Consider the following 21,543-nt stretch of genomic DNA (forward strand, 5'->3'; position numbering starts at 1 on the left):
TTCTCAAAATTATATTTAAACTGCACAAAAAAAGTCACATCGAATCTATGTGATTACTACACATATCAAAAAACGGTATATGTAACAGCTCTACAGGGTAAACCAGAGTAACTGTGACTGATTTTACATGTATGCAATTCTCTATGGATAAAATGAATACATGTTTATGTTTTTTGTTGTTTAAAAGTGTGTACAATTGTCTGATATAATGTCGGCCTAAATGCCCCTAATTTGGACCCATACATAAATTCAGCAATAGCCTAAATTTTCAATAGCGGCCAAAAATATCCATTATTACCGTTCCAATGACGCATTCATCTAGATAAAATTGATAAATAGCAGATTTTTAGCGATGGGCCCAATCTTAGATCTATAGGCCAAAATTAGAGCCATTTCCCCTATTAGAATTTGAAATTTCATTCGTTTTTTTTTTTTTCAAGCAGCTCTGGCCGTGAAAATGAAGGATGCTATAAATCTGTATACATTCATGTGTTATCTGTTAGAAGCTGAAATATCTTCGAGTGAATGGAACATTTCTTTTTCGCAATATTATAGAGATGCAAAGGAACCATGCTTGGAAAATCAATTCAATATCAGGGCTTAAACGCATCGCCAGGACTCCAGCAGTGCTGGAACTAGAACGTGCATGACAACTGTGATTAATTGTCGTGACAAATGTGGGTGGTAATTAAAGTAATGGGAGAAGGAATTGAATTTAAGTATGTTAAGTTGATGGTTAGTATATCCAAAATATACTCATATCAAAAATTCATGCAAGCGATCAACCGTTACTACCATTTTTAAGTGACAGTTACTCCGAATCACCCTGTAAACTATTTAAGGCTTCCGATCTCCATTAACAACTGTTGAGGTAAAAAAAAACACCAAGCTGAGGACAGGAGCACAGTTTCATTTTGGACTCAATAGCTTAATAGAAGAAGCAGAGAAAAATAGCCCTTTTTGAACCATGCTTGTAATCGGTAACATCCACGCAAAAAATAACCAATAAATCTATAAATAACAGAGTGACGTAAATAGCGGCGACTTTGTGTGGGTCATACCACAGCGACCGGCCGAGCGCTCACCAATGCTCCGCTATCCATGTTGAGTACTTACTTGCTGCCACCCTCCACCGGTTATTCGTACGGTGTCCAATGACATTGGCCCTATTTTGCACCGAGCTCGACGTCCGAAGCGACTAACGCAGCATAATAAATAGCAAGCGGCGAAAAAAAAAAAAGTTCGCGTCTTGGTTTCTGACGACGCGGAGACAGAGCCGTATACAAGGGGTTCTCCGTTGTGCGAATCGGGCGCAGAGTCGGTCTGAGGTCAAGAGGTTTCTAGAAGGCGAACGTTTGTATTATGGCAAGGAAGTATGAAAGGAGTTTATTCATGATGGGGTGTTTAGTGAAATGCTCAGATTAACGGAATAACATTTACCTAACCCGAGGTGCGTGTCAGCTAAGATAAATTTGCAAATATTGAAAAAAAAAATAAACATTATAATTGACATGGTTTTTAACCAGAGGTTGTACAAACCGACTACTTAACACTAGACATAGGATAACCAGCTGGAGTGGAAATCAAACCCGGGTGATGCCAGACAACGAAGCCAACCTTGTTTGTTTTGTTACTCCCGGATTTAAAAATATCAATTTATTTAAAATTTTCAAAATAATCACGACAAGAACAAACCATCGTTTACCGTACCTGTACGGAGAGCGGTTGATGCAAGCTATTATTGGGCTTTCACATTGCCTCGCAGGCATTATTTATGATTCATTCATTCAAGACCTGCTTCGTTCACGTAAACAGTACGATGTGCGTTTTTATTTAAATACTTTATTAATGCGTCTTGAATCTACGTTATTTTTTTTTTGCTTTTGCATGCCGTCGACAGTCACGTGGTTGGCACGCTCATGGCCCGCAGGCTGCTCATAGGTAGGTACTGCAGTACGTCAGAAGTGAAAGATCGCTCCTCGGCCCTCAGGCTAGACGCAATCTCGTATTCTTGGGATTGACCTTTTGGACTCGCTACCAAGCACTGCAAGAATTATAGCGGTAAAATATTAAGATTTTCGACGATTGTTGTTAACCCTTTTCACAGCGAGTGGAAGACCTTCACGGAGCTTGCGGTGCGGCAAGATTTTGGAATCACGCACTCTGACTTTTTCGAAACAACAGCCAAGGTTGCTTCGTCTCACTTCGCTATAAAAAAAAGTTCTACAATGATATTTTGTTACAACAAGAGGTTGTAAAGTATGTGTTTAACACATAAAAACTATCAGTTTCGCTTTCGAAGAGTCTGAATCAGTTTGATATGAGTAAACGCTCACCAATCATAAAATCGCTGATTGTGCGAAATTGATGGTTATAGCATCCATAATTCCGAAAAACTGTTTTTTTTTATGACGAAGTGAGTCGAAGCTACCCTGACAACAGCATCTCGCGTCGCACCCTATCTGGCGATGACGGTGGCGACGGATACGAGTGGTTGATCGCAAGTGGTGTGCATTAATACAGACGAAAAATATCAAAAATCGAAAAAAATATTGATACCTAAAGAATGCGAGAAGTCCATTCAAAAATCGTCGCAAACCACCCCGAGCCAAGGGGTGTCGATTGTTAGTGCATACGAATATAGCACCGAGAGTTGAACGGATGATTGTGGTGAAGCAGCTAGCGGCAGAGTGGGGTAGATGGAGAGAAAAGTCGATTCACCCAATCGAATATGCTTAATTCAAGGTCTCGGACCTGTTTGGAAGAAACTGCGGTTCGAATGCGATTTAAATGACCACAGAGGGGCGCATGAAAATAAATTGGAAATCAGATTGGATGCGATATGTAAAGTTTGGTCATGAGATGCTCCTTGTGAATTAGTAAAGAGATTCATACCCTTACCATATTTACATAAATTGTTGTAATAATTTACGATTGTTTTGTGGAGGAAATTTTCCAGCATATAATCAGTTGTTGGAACATTCAAAGTGTTTTATGTAACTTCATATGGGACGTTTGCGATTTTCGGAGTGGGTTGGAAATGCTATCTAACATGAAGCTTTAGTGTGATAATTTATTAACTAGAGAATGGTCTTAGAAGAGGGTAGGAATTATCTACCTACTCTCTTCTAAGACCATTCCCTAGCTAATAAATTATCACACTAAAGCTTCATGCAATAGTGATTCACATTTTTGATAAAATTCGGCCATTTTTGAGCTAGTACAAGTTTCAAAATAACTCCCTTGAAATTTTTCAATTGTAGCACGGATCAAAAAGTAACAATTATTGATCGAAAAGAAATGGTTTTAATTTCTCGTTGATTACGACTCACTCGATAAATTTTATTAAATCATCATGAGCATTTTCCATGCTACCTTAACATAAAACAAATGGTTTAAGGATCACATAAATTTATTTGGAAGCACAGTAATACTGAAAATAATTCTTCTTAAAATTTTAAGGAAAATTCCAAGGAAATTGAATTCTGAACTCCGAGGATAGTTCCAACAAAATTTAGAGGAAAATTTCTAAGGAATTCCCAAGGGTATTCCAACGATAAAGGGTGTTAGGATCACAATTTGGCTATTTTTTGTTCTTTGACTATATTTTTTTAGTATTACACACTTAAATTTTTTCGCCGAGATTCCAACAGCCGAGTAGTTCTGCAATTTATTTTACTGAGATTCAGTAAAACAATTGCCGAGACTCAGCTAACAAATAACGTTTTGCTGAGATATCAGCTAACAAACAGATATTTTGCAGAGAAATCAGCAAAAGTAAATGCCGAGGTAATCGGCTGTTGGAGATTTTACCGAGCTAGATTAAGTGTGTACTTCTACGTGAAGTCAACGATTTACATAGTTGAAGATGCTAATTTCAAATAACAGACTGTAGTGGTAATTTTTATACGATAGATGGAGTAGATGAAAGCATAGAGTTGATAGTTCCGTTAGAGTACGGCAGTGTCAAGATTGCATATAGATGGTCGAAAGGTACAGTAGCAGCACCTACCCCACCCGTGTCCCCTCAAGATTGTCAAGTCGACGATAACAGGAGCACATATCGTGGTAGGGGTAAACAATAGTTGCAATTTCCAAACCTACGACTGGATGCCTTCCTTCAAATAACAACTGAAGTGCGGTAAAAATCGGTAGAACTGTTTCAAACACACAGTTGGTACTTGAGCGGGTCGGTTTTCATCTCTTTTTGCCAGTGGTGGCGGGGGGGGACACCCCTCACCATCCCTCTCCAAAGGGGGAGTTTGGTAAAGAGAGATGAAAAAACCGATTTGTACCTTCCTTAAAAGTTGTCCTAGCTCGCTATTCTAATATCTATATACAATCTTCACACTGCCGTACTCTAACGGAACTATCAACTCTATGCTTTCATCTACTCCATCTATCGTATAAAAATTACCACTACAGTCTGTTATTTGAAATTAGCATCTTCAACTATATTTTTTGTTATTAAAAAACAAAAAGTTCAATTAGTATAAAATACAGAAAAATTATTCAACTAAGCTTCCAGTTGAACGAATCCTAATTTTCGGGCCTTTTGTTTAACTCCTGCCATCAGATTTTGAACAGCCACCTCGTCCACATTGTTCGCCTTCTCGCTTCCAACAGTTTTTTTTTTATCTTATTCAGGTTCCGCTTGACAAAGGCCCAATATCCTTCGATTGGGTGGAGCTCTGTCGTGTTGGGAGGGTTCTTGTTCTTGGGCACCACCCTTTTTCCGTAATGGTAGGATGCCAAATTCGGCCAAAATAGCATGGAACAATCGTGTTGCTTCAGGAAAGGCAGCAGATGTTTTTCCAGACCCTCATTCATGTCAATTTCCTGGCTGACGGTCACGGTTGCAATGGAAATATCGGTTTTCAAGCCACAGGTACAGATAGCCTGCCAAACCATTTCTTAGCGAACTTCGACAGTTTCATATGCTTGAAAATATCTGCCACCTTTCCCCTTCCGGTTGCCATATAAAACTCCTGCCCAGGAAGTTGCTTTAAGTCTGCCTTGACGTAGCTTTCGTCGAGTAGTTCGGATTTGCGTGCAAAATTTCGATACATTGCTCCTCTTGCTTGGACGCCATTTTGATCACTGAAGAGCAAATGTCAAAATCAAAATAGAGGCATCATTTTGCACGCACACACCTACAAAATAAGGGGCGTTCAGGTTTTTGCTCGATTAAAAGAAATACATAAAGTTTAAAACAACCAAATTTTGATCGTAGCACCCTTTATTCCGGTGATCATTTTTAGAAAATTCAAAAGTAGTAGGAAGTAACGTTTGCATTAAAAAAAATGGAATTTTTTCGGATGGTGATAAAAAAGCTAAGATAGATAATTTCTTTTGATAAATTTCCCAGCGGTCCTCCGGCAGTTAACCGGAAGATTCGTCATGGCGGACGAAAACATGCGTGTAGGCATGTTTTTGAGTTCTTTCTTCGTTTTATTTATCAATTCCTCCTCAGTTTTCGCGACAAAATTGATGGAGTAAATCTTACACTTCAGATTGGCCTAGAAATCCTTCATGGGACGCAGCTGGGGGACGTTGGGTGGGTTCGCCGACTTGGGTACCACATCGATATTCAGCCGCTCCATCTCCTCCAACGATCGCTTCGAGTAGTGGGCCGACGCCAGATCCGGCCAGAACACCGCGTCTTTGCCCTTGTCAGCCACAGCAGCACCTTCTTGGGGAACTTGGTGTGTGAAATGAACTTCACCTCGGAGCTCACTTCCTTCGTGGGGGGAAGTAAAATACGAAGTGCCCTGCCAGTCGTTGCCATCCAGGGTGCGATAGGTTTCGTCGTCCATCACCACCACCACGTCGCGATTCACCGGGAAAAACTAGTTGACCATCTTATTCAGCCGCTGCCGCTGCGTCATTGCCTGCAGCTCCGAAACCAGTGGACGTGACTTACGCTTCCTGACATGTATGTTCATGTTCGCCAGGTACTTTTTCACTGTTTGGCCGGTTGCACTGACCTCCCGGCCAAGCGCACGCAGCGATGTAGCCACTTTTCTCTCGGTCTTCCTCTTCAACATCCTTTTGAGCTTCTTGTCGCTCAGGGTCGTCGGCCGTCCGGAACCGGGCTTTCTTTCGATGCTCTGGTTGTTGTCTATTAGTGCCATGTTGTGTTGTAGATTCCGGAACGGGCGTATCAAGCGTCCACAAAGTGCCGCACGATGTCCGTTTTCGACGCGGCCGGGTGCCGTTCTTTGAACGCGCACACTTCTGAACGGCGTTGCTTCACTGTTTTTGTCATCGCGGTTAGAGTTCGACTGATAGAGCTGTCAAATTTTGTCTGCTGACTCATGGATTACTATGATTGATGCTGCATGGGTAGTTTCGTCAGTGCGGGCAGCGTTGCCAGGTTGTTTTAAAGCTTATCGGTATCAAAGGTATTAAAAAATCGGTATTTATCGATATTTACTATTTATTTAATTTTATTTTTTTGCTTTAAGCACTCTTACATTTTTTTAATTTAATTTTTAAAATGATCGTTTACGATCTTTTTTAATCGTCCTCAAAATTGTAACCAAGTAGTGCTTTTTCAATTAAATATCGCCGAAATATTGGGCAGATTACATCGTAGTCGTTGCAGTGTTTTAAGACTGAGAAAGCCGTCAATCAAAGCAAAATTTCAGCTTTTGAACTATGATTAAAAAATTCCGGAAGAAAATTCCGGGGAATGTTTGAATTAGCTTCTGAATGGAGCTGAAAAAACATCCAGAGAAAAACGAAAGAAGCTCTCTTGGATGATGTTCGAGAAAAGCTGGAACAACATCCGGGAAACTTCCAAGACACGAATTGAGAAACTTGTGGCGAAAATTTGAATAAATTATCGGAAAAAAAAATCGGATGCCACATCCAAAGGAAGCCAGAAAAGTTTCGGAAACCGGAAGTAAATTTCCGGAAGTAGCCATTTCCAGGGAAAGCCAGAAGAAGCGCGGAAAAATCTTCCAATAGAAGCCGAACAAAAAAAATCTTTGGCTTATGGTCAAACCTCCAGAAGAAGACGAATGAAATTTCTGGGAAAATTAATTGAACTTCCTGGAGAAGACGAAAGAAACTTCCTGGAGACGCTGGCAGAAACTTCCTAAGGTAGATTGGAAGAAACATCTGAAGAAAGTCGGAAGCCAGTCGAAAGAAACAAGGACATAATTCCGGATCAAAGAGATTCCTGGGGGATGTTCTAACGATCCAAAAAAAAATTTAATATTCATAAAACATCCGTGAAGACTTCGCAATTTCCCTGAAGTTTTCGGAAATTCCTGAAATGCACTTAGAAATATTCCATAATTCCTCGAAATTCCTTAAAAGTAATTGTAATGTTCCTGAAATAAGGGGCTGTTTTGAAGTTCTCTGGTCATCCTCGAAGCGCTCGGAACTTCCCTGATTATAATAAGACTACCGGAATATCTTTACTCATCTATCTGGAATTTCTTAAATATTACGAAATCTCTTATTTGCTCTCACAATTCTCTGAACTTCCCGAAAAATGTTTTCACATTGTTCTCTGAGCTTCACTAAAGTTCCTGAAAACCATTATATTTCCCTGAAGTTCTTTGTATTTGTGAAGTTTCAAAATATTTATGATGTTTCCTTAAGTTCACTGGAGTTCGCTGGACTTTTCTGAAATTTCCGGGTTTTTGAATTCTAACAGAAGTTAATGAAACTGTCTTTAATTTATCGAAACTTACACAAAAGTTGTTGGCGCGTTTACCGTGGCCAACTCCGGTGGGTTGGAAGTGGACTGTATTTCGTTCGGATTGAAAGATTCAACACACTAATCAAATTATCACCTTTACACTACTTTTATTCTAACTAGTTCACTATTTCTCTACAGATTGCTTTCTTACTTCACTGGATGTAACTTGGATGGTGGTCGGAATAATACTCAAAAAAACGCTGGCTGGCTGTGTCGCTTTTATAGCAGTCGTCCTATCGTATTTTGCTACTTTTGGTCCTATATACTTGCCTGCCGTGCGCTACGGCGAGCAGCAGGCAGCAGCATGTTGAAGAGAAGTATATACTGCTTCTCCCTTCTCGTTCGGTGTCCTTAAAATTCTACCTGGAGTGCGTTGTTGCCACGATGGGTGGTTTGAATGACGATCGTTTGCGTTGTGTTTTGGAAGCTACTATAGCTTGTTTCGCACGGAACATACTCCGCCCGGTTGACTCGTAGATTCAACATCACTCAGGGTTGGTGGCTCGTTGTCCTCAATCGGCAAAACTGCGATCCGGTTGATCGGTCGTCGGTAGGTAACTCCGTTAGACGACACATCGATGGCTCGGACCAATCCATCTGGCCCTGGGAATACCTGCATGATGCGGCCTAGCTTCCAGTTAAGCGGTGGTTGATTTTTGTCCTCCAGTAGAACTACCATTCCTGGGCGAAGGTTGGATGTCGTCTTGGTATTCTTTGACCTCGGTTGAAGGCTGCACAAATAATCTCTGGACCAAGATTTCCAAAAATCCTCACGCATCTTCTGTAGATGTTGCCATCTTTTCAGACGATTAATTTGGATGTCTTCAAGGGATGGTTCCGGAACGGCTGTAAGTGGTCTACCAATCAAGTAATGAGCTGGCGTAATTACCTCTATGTCGGCTGTATCGGAGGAAATCGAAAACAGTGGCCTAGAGTTGAGAACTGCTTCGATTTCGGTGAGTATGGTTGTTAGCTCTTCAAATGACAATTTGGAATAGCCAACCACTCTGACCAAATGTCTCTTTGTCGATTTTACAGCGGCCTCCCACAAGCCACCGAACTCGGGTGCGTTCGGCGGTATGAAATGCCACTTGATCTCTTTTGGCTGACAGAAGGACTGGATACGTCCTGTGAACTGCTGATCCTGGAACTGTTGATATAGCTGGTGCAACTCGTGTTGTGCTCCTCGGAAATTGGTGGCATTGTCAGAATGCAACTGTTGCACCATTCCTCTTCGGCTGATGAACCGTTGTAGCGCAGCTAAGAAGGCGTCGGATGTGAGATCAGACACGACCTCGAGATGCACTGCTTTTGTTACCATGCAAACAAATACTGCCACGTAAGCCTTGATGAGCCTGGATCGGTAATTTCCCATCTTGATCCAAAATGGGCCGGCGTAGTCGAAACCAGTCACTGCAAACGGAGGTGCTGGATTTATCCTCGGTTGAGGAAGATTGCCCATCAGCTGCGTTGACATATTTGGATTTGTGCGGAAACATCTTACACAATTGCGGGTCACTTGCCGGATGGTTGAACGGGCGCTCAGCAACCAATACCTCTGGCGCATAGCAGCAATCAAGCCATTTTGCCCAAGGTGCAAATGCTCGATGTGCATTGTGCGGATTAGCTGGTTCGTCAGTGGATGTCTGTTCGGAAGGATAATCGGATTCTTCGTCTCGGCTCGTAGATTCGAATGTTGCAGCCGACCACCAACTCGAAGCAATCCATCCACGAACACTGGATTCAAGCCTCCTAGCTTGCGGCACGGTTTGTTGGTTTGGACACGACGTATTTCGTCAGCTAGCTCTGAATGTTGAACCATCCTCATAATGGTGAAATTCGATCGACGGAGTTCGGAAATAGTAACGTACCGGTTGAAGATACGTTGTGACCTGTTCTTGGTGCGGATGTTGGCGATGAATCGAAGTACCAATGCCATGATGCGTTCGATCTTCCTGAAGTCACTGAAGCGGGAAAACAGTGGAAACTGTTCCACCACAGCCGAAGTGACAATTTCGGTGCTTGTCATTTCGGGAAGCTGTTGGTCGGGGATATCGACTAACTCCTCTTCGTCGTACTCGAGTTTCGTGAGGAAACTTGGTCCGGTCCACCAAAGATTGTTTCTGCGCAAATCGTTTGGTAGCTGACCTCTGGACACGATGTCTGCTGGATTATCACCAGATCGGATGTAGCACCAGCGATATCCTGCAGTGGAGGTATTGATTTCATGAATTCGGTTTCGGACAAAAATCTTGAGGCGATCGGCTGATCGTTTCATCCACGCCAGAACGATTTGACTGTCCGACCAGAGGACCACGTCACGGAATTCCATTTGCATGGCTGGGATAATCCTCTGAATGAGTCGAGTTAGTAGCAATGCGGCACACAATTCCTTTCGAGGCGTTGAAAGGTCATGTAGCGGAGCAACCTTGGACTTGCTACTCAGCAACTTCATCTTGGCGGAACCGTTGGAGAACAGGCTTCGAACATAAACACATGCACCATACGCCAATGATGATGCGTCGGCAAAACCGTGGATTTCGTAGGACACGGCGTCGTGGAACGTAACTCTTCTTGGTATGGCGATTTTGTCGAGTGCTGGCAAGGTATTTGCAAATTCAACCCATCGCTCCTGTATCGAGTCGTTGACGGGCTCATCCCAGCCAATCTTGTGCTTCCACAGCTGTTGCACTAGTAGCTTGGCGACGACAATCACTGGTGACAGAAGTCCTAACGGGTCAAAGAGCTTGGCCACCTCGGAGTAGATGATACGCTTCGTTGATCGTTGATTCAAATCACATTGTGGCGGCCTTGCGATGAGGAAATGATCGGCTTTTGGATCCCAAAGCAAGCCTAGCACTTTGATGACTCCATTCGGTCCGTATTCTCCCAATGGAACGGGCTGTTCCAGTCGATCGTTTGGAATGTGGTCCAAAAACTCTTTTGAGTTGGAACACCACTTTTGCAGCGAAAACCCTCCTCTCTTCAGTAAGCCTTCCAGCTGCCTTGCTGCTTCTAGGGCCTCCGGAAGTGAATTTGCACCGGAAAGTGCATCGTCGACGTAAAAATCCTCCTTGGCGATTTGCGCACCGATCGGAAAATCGGTTGATTCATCATCGGCGAGCTGCTGCAAGCACCTGGTAGCTTGGAACGGAGCCGATGCTGTTCCATATGTAACCGTCGTGAGCTCCAAGACTCGGAGTGGCTCTGACGGCTGCTCACACCAAAAAACACGGAGATAGTGTGTGTCCCTTGGATGCATCTTGATTTGTCGATACATCTTCGGCACGTCGGCTGTGAATGCAACTGGGTACTTGCAGAACCTGAGTATGACGTCATAGAGTTCTTTCTGTACCACTGCACCGACTTGTAGAACCTCATTGAGTGAACGGTTGTTCACTGTTGGTTTGGCGCTGGCATCAAATACCACCCTGCACTTGGTGGTCGAACTTGATGGGCGAAGTACCGCATGGTGCGGCAGGTAGTAGTTTTGCTGGTGCGGTGGATCGTCTTCTTCTCGTACTTCGTGGCAGTGTCCCAGCTCTTCATACTCACGCATGAACTGAACATACTCCTCTTTCAAATCGGGGTTCCGCTGCAGCCTCCTCTGCAGCATCTGGAATCGCTTCAAAGCAACCGCTCGGCAGTCACTAAGCTCGTGCACGTTATCCTTGAACGGTAGCCTCACTTGGTATCGTCCATTTTCATCACGCTGGTGGGTGGCGACGAAATGGGCTTCACACTCCTGTTCTTCCTTCGTCAGAGGACTCGAATCTGGCACCTCTTCGAGCCTCCAAATTCGTTGAATGGATTCCTCGATGTCATCCAACGATACGATGAGCGAATGTTGTGGTTGATTGGCGTGGATCGTGTTAGTGAATACACCGCCTAAAACCCATCCAAGGCAGGTTTCACGGAGATCGGGGAGGTTGTCGTCGAGTTTGATATGTCCTGGTCGCATCAACTTGAAGAATAACTCTGCACCAAGAAGCATATCGATCTTGTCCGGTTTGTAGAATTCCGGATCGGCTAGTTGGACGCCGAAGGGCATGTTCCAAGATGACACGTCGATTCTTGTTGGCGGGATGACACCTGTCACATTGGGCGTAACCAAACACTCCACGTGTGCTTGGAAGTCGGTGAGTCGAGATCGGATGTTGACCATCACCTTGTCGTGGGCTACAGTTCTGACGTCGTTGATGCCACAGATTGGAACGTTGACACGATGCTTCTGAATTCTTAAAAGATTTGCAAAATTGTTTGTTACGAAATTTACCTGAGAGCCGCTATCTAGCAGTACTCGGCATGAATGCAGTTGATTGCTTTCGTCCAGCACGTTGACAACCGCTGTCAGCAGGAACACAGTTTTCGTGGAATCGGCGTAGTTACACGAGCAGGATGTGCTCGGTATATCTCTTCCGGATGGCGAGTTTGCTACCGTGCTGTTCGGTTGAACTGTGCGGGACTCTTCTTTCGGAACGGACACGTTGGCTTTCGGTTCTCGGTTTACCTCGTCGTTGTGGAGTTGTGTATGATGCCGTTTCTGACACTTTTGGCAGCACCTCGGTGATGAACACTCCTTGGAGCTGTGCCCCTTGCGCAGACAGTTGAAACACACACCAGTTGTGCGTACCTTCTCCATCCGTTTGTCAAAGGATATGTTACCAAGCGCATTGCATTGGTAGTTGCGATGTGCACCTTGGCAGAAATCACAAACCTCCTTGCTGATTGGTGTGGTTGCGGCGGCATGGACCTTCGGGTTGCTTGCTTTCGGTTGGAATGCTTGTACCTTCGGGGTCGATTTGGAAGCGGGCTGCGCATTAACCTTCTGGAAAGCTGTTTCGCAGTTCTCCAACATTTCACATCTCGATTGCAGGAACGTAATGGTTTGCGCATACTTGGGTAGCACGCCCTTCTTCTGTGTGCCTTCCCATGCCATCCTGGTCGTGTTGTCCATGGCGGTCGTCAGCATATGAACCAGAAACAAATCGGAAATACCGAGGAATTCCTGTTCCAGATACTTCAGGCTCTCGACGTGACGGGTGCACTCATCGAGCAGACGTCGCACCTCCTTGTGGGATCCGGATGACATTCCTTGCAAGTTGAACAGACCACGAACGTGCGTCTCGACTATGATCCTTTTGTTTTCATAGCGATCGGTGAGAATGGTCCACGCTTGCTGGTAATTACCTTCGCTGATTACTTTGGCATCCAGAGCACCTGTTGCTGCACCAACCAGAGCCTTGTCCAGATGATACAGCTTGATCGCGTTCGAGTCTCCTGAGTTGGCCATCAAGTCTTGGAATATGGCCTTGAACTTCGGCCAGTTGGCATAATCACCATCGAAGGTTGGAATTGGAGCCTTCAACGGTTGCTGTTGGACGATGATTTGTTGTTGCGGGGCTTGAGCACGAACACTGGCATTTTCGTGTGCCATGATTAGCTCATCGATGGTCGTGCGGACGAAGTTGTATCGGTCTTCAAATGCGACATAAACTTCCTCCTGCTGTTGAAAACTTTCTTGGGGAATGATAGCAACCAGTTTGCTATGCACTGCGCTGTATTCGTTGTAGGCCACATCGATATTCTTCATGTACGTCCTGAGTTGTGAGAGGCTCACCAAGTTTCGAGCGGCAACAAGCGCCCTTTGCACACGCACTACTTTCATGGTGACCTGGTCTCGCTGGCGGGAAAGCGACGTTATTTCCTTCACGGTTTCGGAATCAGCACTGATTTCCCATTCTGCAAATCCTTCGAATATTGCTGACTCGTCGTGCTGCTTCTCCTTGCCTGTGCCCTCAACTGCTTCCTTAGCAGCAGGCTTACCTTTCGGGGTTCGATCCACTGGCATAATGAACTCGTTGTCACGTCGTACGTTACACACAGCACGAGCACGTATGGTTTCGGAATAGCGGTTCTGTAGAAAAATCCTTCGGCGGGCGGGTTGAAACTTGCGAATCGGATTCGCAAGCGGCGGTGATCAATAATTGATTCCTCTCCTGGCGGTACACGTCGTGGTTGGCACACCACGGAAGCGTGTCGGAATACACTCGGTCGAGTGGCGATGGTGTCGAATCCTTTCCTACGGGCGGCGCTGGATCCGGTTCGATACCGTGGCCAACTCCGGTGGGTTGGAAGTGGACTGTATTTCGTTCGGATTGAAAGATTCAACACACTAATCAAATTATCACCTTTACACTACTTTTATTCTAACTAGTTCACTATTTCTCTACAGATTGCTTTCTTACTTCACTGGATGTAACTTGGATGGTGGTCGGAATAATACTCAAAAAAACGCTGGCTGGCTGTGTCGCTTTTATAGCAGTCGTCCTATCGTATTTTGCTACTTTTGGTCCTATATACTTGCCTGCCGTGCGCTACGGCGAGCAGCAGGCAGCAGCATGTTGAAGAGAAGTATATACTGCTTCTCCCTTCTCGTTCGGTGTCCTTAAAATTCTACCTGGAGTGCGTTGTTGCCACGATGGGTGGTTTGAATGACGATCGTTTGCGTTGTGTTTTGGAAGCTACTATAGCTTGTTTCGCACGGAACAAAAGTCTTGACTTTTCTGACGTTTCAGAACTTCTTAAATGTTCCTGCAGCTAGTATAGATCCGCAATAAAAATCTGATAGCATCCTTGAAGTTCCGGGAAAGTTGAAAAAAACTGGCGGGAGTAGATGAAAGAATCATTCGAGCGAAGGTTGAAGAAGCTTCCACGGTAAGGTGGAAGAAAATTCCAAGGAAAGTTCGATGAAACTTCAGAAAATTTAAAAATAAATAAAAACTTCCGGAAGTTAAATAATGTTTATAAAATATTTCTCGATTCCCTAGGAATTACCGGAAAGAGTCATCGACTATTTCTCGATTGATGGGTAGCCAAAAACGGTCAGGAAATGCAAACACTAGTCGAAAGAGTATCAAGTATAAGGCATCATTAGAGATGATTGTTTAGAATTTTGAATGCTAAAAAAATATGAGGTATTCAAGAAGATACAAGTCTCTCACAAAAATTTTCTCCAAAATTCGAGCGCGGGCAGGCAATAATTCGGATTATTAAAAAAAAAATCGGTATAATTCGGTATACAATCTCAAAAATCGGTATTCTGAGGAACCTTATCTGTATATCGGTATCTAATTCGGAAATCAGTATAAATACCGATAAATCGGTATATCTGGCAACACTGAGTGCAGGTGAAGGTAAACCCATGAAAAATCGACAATTTTTGTCCATTTTTTTAAAATGCAAACGTTACACAGAAATTATGAGGAGCATTCTAAAGAATTAATGGGAATTTGAGAAGAACTGAAACAGAAATGCCTATGGTAATTCCATGGGGATTTCAGGAGAATACTTATAGCGAACTCGTTTATTATCAGGGTTGGAAACAGTGCGAAACCGAACTTTTAGTCAGTTCGAACCTCAACCTGAGCTAGGTTTTAAAAACAAACGAGCAAACTGACGTTTATCAGGAAACAAGCAGACCCGATTCAGGTTGGAACTGAATAATAAACGAATTCACTAGTAGTGCATGCTGAGCAGAACTCCAAGCAGTGTTTTCGGGGAATTTCTAGAATTATGAATAATATGAAAAGAGTAGGGGGTCGTAAAAAGTCACATTAGCGACTAAATTTTAAAAAAATAGTCACTAAATTTGATGGAAAAAAGTGACTTTTTAGTGACTGACTTGAAAATAGCACCATAGTAGCACACTTGCCACAGACCGCTTGTGAGACCTCAATGTAACTCAGTTTAGTCACAATCAAACTACTGCAACCTTTTGTGACAGATGTGTGCTCCTTGGACAGCATTTGTGCAAAAATTTACATCAAATGGTAAAGAACTGTCTATTCAACGACAATATTTTCAAATTTTATCAATAACCATTTTACTGCTTGCAACTTAGTAACAACGAAGATTGCGGATGCAGGAGATATACGATTTAAAAAAACAACTCAACTTTTTGCTATCATCATCTTTATTTCATAAATAAATGCACATCGTAAACCTCTGCCAGACGATACAAATACCTGGAACGTTAAAAAAAATCAAGTTTCATCTTACACAAATAAGACACATCTCTTGCATCACCCGGCATTCCATGCGCCATCTTCAGACCTAACCTAAATGAATGCAAAACTTGTTTGCTCGCCATTATTGGCTGTCGTCAACACCGGCCACCACCCACCTTCATATCTGCTAGCTTCTGCCCGCCGAAGAACAAGGAAAGTAGGAAGACGTTCTACCGGCGGTTTTGTGTAGTCAAAACACAAACGGACAACGACTACGCAAAACTCTTGTTTGATCTTTCCTCTTCGCCATTGTCGCTGCTATGATCGTTGTCGTGATGCCCTAGTCGCATATGCCACACTCCAGTTTGTGTTAGGCTAAGAACGAATGCGGGAAGAAACATTCCAGAAACACACATTTTCACTTTCAATCCAAGAAGTATAGAGCGAATGATGGGTTGCTGGCCAGCCGGCGGCAAAGCGTGTTCCACTGTCAAAGGCATGCTAATTAGACACTTCAGTTCGTCGGTGGCGGTGGCGGTTGCGGGCAGTGCTTACAAAACAAGATATACAAACTCGCACAAGTCGAAAAATGTGGGAACAAAACAGGTGTGATGGGGAATCTCGTCTGTGGCGGTGATAAATTGTCATAAATTCTTCGGCTAATCGGTATGTTTGCAGTTTGATGAGCCCAGCGAGAAAAAGTGGCATGTTGTTTGCTGATTTTGAGTATCGAACTGAACGGAAAAACAAATATTTACGGCGTCCCGTTCAAATTTGGTAGCTTTTGCGAGTTGCAAATCTTCGCAACGATTTGCATAAAAAATTCTGTGATGTTTTTGTAGAATCCCTCAAACGATAGAATTGTTGGAGTCGTACTCGGAATCTGAAACGGAATTTGTTTATAAATTCGTCATCAGTTAAAATAAAGTGAGTTCTTATCGATGATTTATAGATCAGATTATGTTTTTAAAGTTAAGGTTCTGGTTAAGCGGTGCGCAATCATTTGTTTTAGATTTTATCATATTTGTGCATTGCTAGAAGTTTTCTTGTCAAGTCTCGTTTACGGGCGGCAAAATTCTCTTGAATTGGAAAAACTCTCACCCCTCTATTGAGAAATAAATAAGATCTCCGGACTAAGCATTTTTTTTTTTAAGAGTACATGAGATGTATTACAACATTTTTGGCAAGGCTAGTTTTTCCCATTTTTGAGCTTTACGAGATATTTTTTTTTCCTTGATTTGCTTCCCGTCGACTTTGTTTTCCGTGCTGAGCACCAATGCTACCGACGCCAGGGATGCAGCACCCACACCTGGACCCTACCTATCGACCCATCAACTCATGAACCGGGGACCAACGGCTTTACTTCCCATGCGAAGGAAGACGTGATCAGAGATTTTATGCCTCAGAACATCCCGGCGACGCCGACTGCTGGGGTGAGAGATAATCACCACCGGCGCCGGTTATTTTTTCTTAAATATTGTGTATTTAAAGATCACAGATAAAACCAACCGAAAAATCATGGTTCTTGGTAATGGACAAGTTTTAGGACTCTGACAGTTGAAGAATTGAATTATGATGAGATTGACAAATAAATTGAGGAGAATTGTAGAGGAATTCTAGGGATAATTCTGAAGGAATTCTGGAGAGAATTCAAATGAAATTTGACTAGAAACTCAGGTAATTTTGAGAAGTGTTTCAAAAAAAAAAACTACAAGGGACATCCCTATTGGTTGTACGCAATGGTAACGTAGGACTACGTGGTCTCATATAATAAATTTATTTGTTAATTTGTTAACTGCAGCAGGAGCTTGTGTTTTGTGCAGGAATAGGAATTTGAACGGGATTCTCTCTGTATGACGCACTTGACATAGATGGCCCGTAGCGACTCACGAAGAGCTACTGATTCCGATCAATAGCGGTGCGGCTTCTTCCTCCTATGGATGCTCATGTGGGCTGCAGCTTGCTGCTTGCAGGCAGTATTTCGTTGTGTACTAGAGAACACCACCATTCAGGATTGAATAAACACCGTTTGTTGAGACCGGATGGAATTCAACTTTGAAATCTGTGTTAGGGAAATCGATTTTCACAGGCAATCGGTGATAGTTTTAATGATCATAGCCAGGCATGGAAAATCATTTGCATTCATTTCATACATTCATTTACATTCATTTGCCTATAACTTTTTTCATCAACAGCATTCCGCAAAATGATGTAAAGAGCTTTTGTTATTAGCTACAACTTTTGCTCATAACTCAAATCGGTATCTCTTATGCATCACGAACTAGAGCGGGCAGAACTTGTTACTGTTTTCCAGTGAATGTAAAATACATTCACTGAAAAACAGTAGTGGCTTCTGTTTGCTCTGGTTCGTCGTGCATAAGAGATACGAATTTGACTAACTGACAAAAGTTGTAGCTAATAACAAAACCTACAAAAGCTCTATACAACAATTTGCCGAATGCTGTTCATCCGTGCAATTTTCAATAGTGACATTTTGAAAAATGATAAATTGTTAATATTAACAGAATCATAGAAAAATTCCTATCGATTGTAGTATTAAGAATTAAAATCCATCATCTCTGGATCAAAATAAGGCCACTTTCATTCCGCGACCGACTTTGGTTTTTGAAATTGCACCCCCAATGTTGCCTTCAAGAACATGGTATGATAGATTTAAACATATCTAGATAGAGCTGTAATTGGGCGTAACAGCTTTTGTAAATAATGACTTCTGTCGATGATTTTTAGGAATTCACGCAAACCAACTTTACCGTCGGGTGGACTTCCCTTAGCCTATTTGATGATGATGTTGATTTGCGTGGGCGAGCTATGACTTTCAATACATCATCGAAAGAAGTCATTGTTTACAAAAGCTGTTAGGCCCTAATTCCAGCTCTATCTTGATATGGAAACTGACACCCGATTGATGACCTTGGCAAATGTCCAAAAAAATACTCTTTAACAAATTTATGGTGGTCCTGAAAAGGATCGTTTTGTCGTGATGGTAATGCTGCGCTATAAGGGTCAACACGGATGAGGCTGGTGAGCTGTATGTTGTTTGGAATGCGGGTGACGCACTTGGCATAGATGGCCCATAGTGAGTCACGAAGAGCTATTCCGATCAATAGCGGCCTGGATTCTTCCTCCTTCTATGTATGCACATGTGGGCTGCAGCTTGCTGCTTACAGGCAGTCTTTCGTTGTGTACTGGAGAACAATGTTTAACGCCACACGCCGAAAGCACTGCTGCTGATGACCACCAAACACGGTGATTGGACTGAATCTGATCAGCGGTTGAGGGCAGCCTGACGAAATTTCCAAAATGAATTCCAAGGAGAGGTGAGAGGTTCGGAAGGGAAGTAAAGCCGTTGGTCCCCGGTTCATGAGTTGATGGGTCGATATGTAGGTCCAGGTGTAGGAGCTGCCTCCTTGGCGTCGGTAGCAGTGGTGCTCAGCACGTAAAACAAATCAAGGAAAAAAAGAGAAGTGCATGAAAATTCCTGAGATTTTCTCAAGGGCAATTTGAGAAGAGGTTCAAATAAATTCTATCAAAAATTACCATGAGGGGAAATTATAAAAAAATGGGAGAATATTTTTCTAAAATATAAATGGCATACCAAGGCGTATTTCCATCGAATATTTCAAAGTTAAGTCTACAAATCGACGGAACGATTGGCTCGACAAAGAGTGTAAGGAACGCTCTACAAATAGGGATGTACCTTGGTGGAACAACAGGCTACAGAAACTTCGTAGAAAAGCCCGGAAGCTTTCCAATAGGGCTAAACGAAGTGGGAACAATTTAAGGAATCCCTCACCGCCTATAATAAGGAAATACGGAGATCAAAGAGGATACACTGGAGGCATACATGTGAGAACATTGAAAATACTCCAGCAACTGCTAGGTTGCAGAAAATACTCGCTAAAGATCATTCCAATGGTCTGGGCTCTTTTGAAAAAAGAGGATGGCTCTTTTACTACTTCTACAAATGAAACGTTAGAGTTGATGATGAGAACGCATTTTCCATGTTCTATTATTAATTCAAACGAAGACCAAAACGTAACGACAACAGCAATTGGTATCGAGGAAACCAGGACGGATATTCATGAAATATTGAATGAAACGACTGAGTTAGACAGAACAAGAGCTGATGCTTGCACTTTGGCCAACAAAATCTTTACTGAAAGAAAAGTTGAATGGGCGATTGACTCCTTTGAATCTTTCAAGTCACCAGGATGGATTTTTTCCTGTACTACTACAGAAGGGAAAAGCGGTTTTAATGCCCATTCTAACAAAGATATTTGGAGCAAGCTTAATTTTAAGCTATATACTGGCAGTGTGGCAACAAGTGCGGGTTATTTTTTATCCCCAAGGCTAATAAAAAGGATAAAACTTCACCAAAATCCTTCAGGCCAATAAGCTTATCGTCTATTTTGCTAAAAATAATGGAAAATACAATAGATGAACACATAAAGTCATCATATTTAGCTACAAATCCTCTGAGCAAATATCAATTTGCATACCAGGAAGGTAAGTCATCAGTAACAGCACTCCATACGGTTGTTACAAAACAAGAAAGCAACCAAAGGATGCCCGCAAGGAGGCTCTATTGTAGTCTTTAATAGTTGATGATCTTCTCAAACATTTAATAGCCCAAGGCTTCGAAATAATTGGCTTCGCAGATGATATAGTCATAATTGTACGTGGCAAATGTGATTGTATTATCGCTAACAGAATGCAAATTGCTCTAAATTTTGTCTCATCGTGGTGTGATAGGGAAGGATTAAACATACATCAACTAACAATTTTAGCTGAAGACTAGCTTATACAGCCAAAATGTGCCTTAGGCAGGTAGTTTTTGGCTGTATAAGCTGAATTGCAGCTAAAATTGTTTGTTGGGATCCTTCTAAAACTACTATCATGCCATTTACCCGAAAGAAGAAATTTTCATTAGACAACATTAAATTGAAAGGCACACTTTTGGAACTTTCTAATGCTGTCAAATATGCATCTAGAGCAGGCAATAAACAAAGCTACTAATGCTCTATGGATATGCAAAATAATATTCGGTAAACAGTGGGAATCGAAGCCGCAAATGATCCATTGGATTTACTCGGCAATTGTGAAACCCAGGATTACTTATGGTGCATTGGTCTGGTGGACAAAAACAAAAGAGAGTGTTGCTCAGAGAAAGTTAGAAACATTACAAAGGTTAGCAAATCTCTCAATAATAGGTGTAATGAGAAGTACACCATCGAAGGCATTGGATGCTTTGCTTTATATGCTACCATTGCATCAATTAGTACAATTAGAAGCCGAAAAGTGTGCACTTATGATTACAAGGTCAGTGAAACTCTTTGAAAGAGACCTTAGAGGACATCTTAGGATTCTAAAAACTGTTAGTATCAACTCTCTAGTAAGGAACAACGAAGACTGAATGGAGAATAGACACAATTTCAATCGACTTTTTAAAGTATTTGACCCTGGGCGTAATTCATGGCAATTTGGTGGCCTGGTTCTTCGTCCAGGATCGATTGTTTTTTATACAGGTGGGTCAAGATTGAACAATCAAGTGGGAGCAGGAGTAACTGGCCCAGGGATGGACCTATCGGTTCCTATGGGTTGATGGCCAACTGTGTTCCAAGCTGAAATCCAAGCAATTTTAGAGTGTTCCATTATATGTTTGCGTAGAAACTATAAGAGTTCAAATATATGCATAATGTCCGACGGTCAAGCTGCTCTTAATGCTATAAAATCGGCGATATGTTCATCAAAAGTTGTCTGGGAGTGTGTTCAATCACTTCAAAAATTGTCTTGTCACAA

General features: G+C 42.5%; 1 protein-coding gene across 1 annotated transcript; it reads right to left on the minus strand.

Moving 5' to 3' along the window:
* Window positions 1–8,144: 8,144 nt before the first annotated feature.
* Window positions 8,145–13,565, minus strand: LOC135714526 (uncharacterized). The gene has a single exon (XM_065237908.1). The coding sequence runs from the start codon at window positions 13,563–13,565 to the stop codon at window positions 8,145–8,147; it is 5,421 nt and encodes a 1,806-aa protein (XP_065093980.1).
* Window positions 13,566–21,543: the final 7,978 nt, after the last annotated feature.

The sequence above is a fragment of the Ochlerotatus camptorhynchus genome, unplaced genomic scaffold (assembly GCF_037179485.1).
Source record: "Ochlerotatus camptorhynchus isolate MF236.1 unplaced genomic scaffold, CSIRO-AGI_Acam_v1.1 ptg000659l, whole genome shotgun sequence".
NCBI lineage: Eukaryota > Metazoa > Arthropoda > Insecta > Diptera > Culicidae > Ochlerotatus > Ochlerotatus camptorhynchus.

Bases quoted from the DNA above. Each gene is read 5' to 3' on its own strand.
- LOC135714526 (XM_065237908.1), bottom strand. From the start codon at position 13,565: ATGCCAGTGGATCGAACCCCGAAAGGTAAGCCTGCTGCTAAGGAAGCA.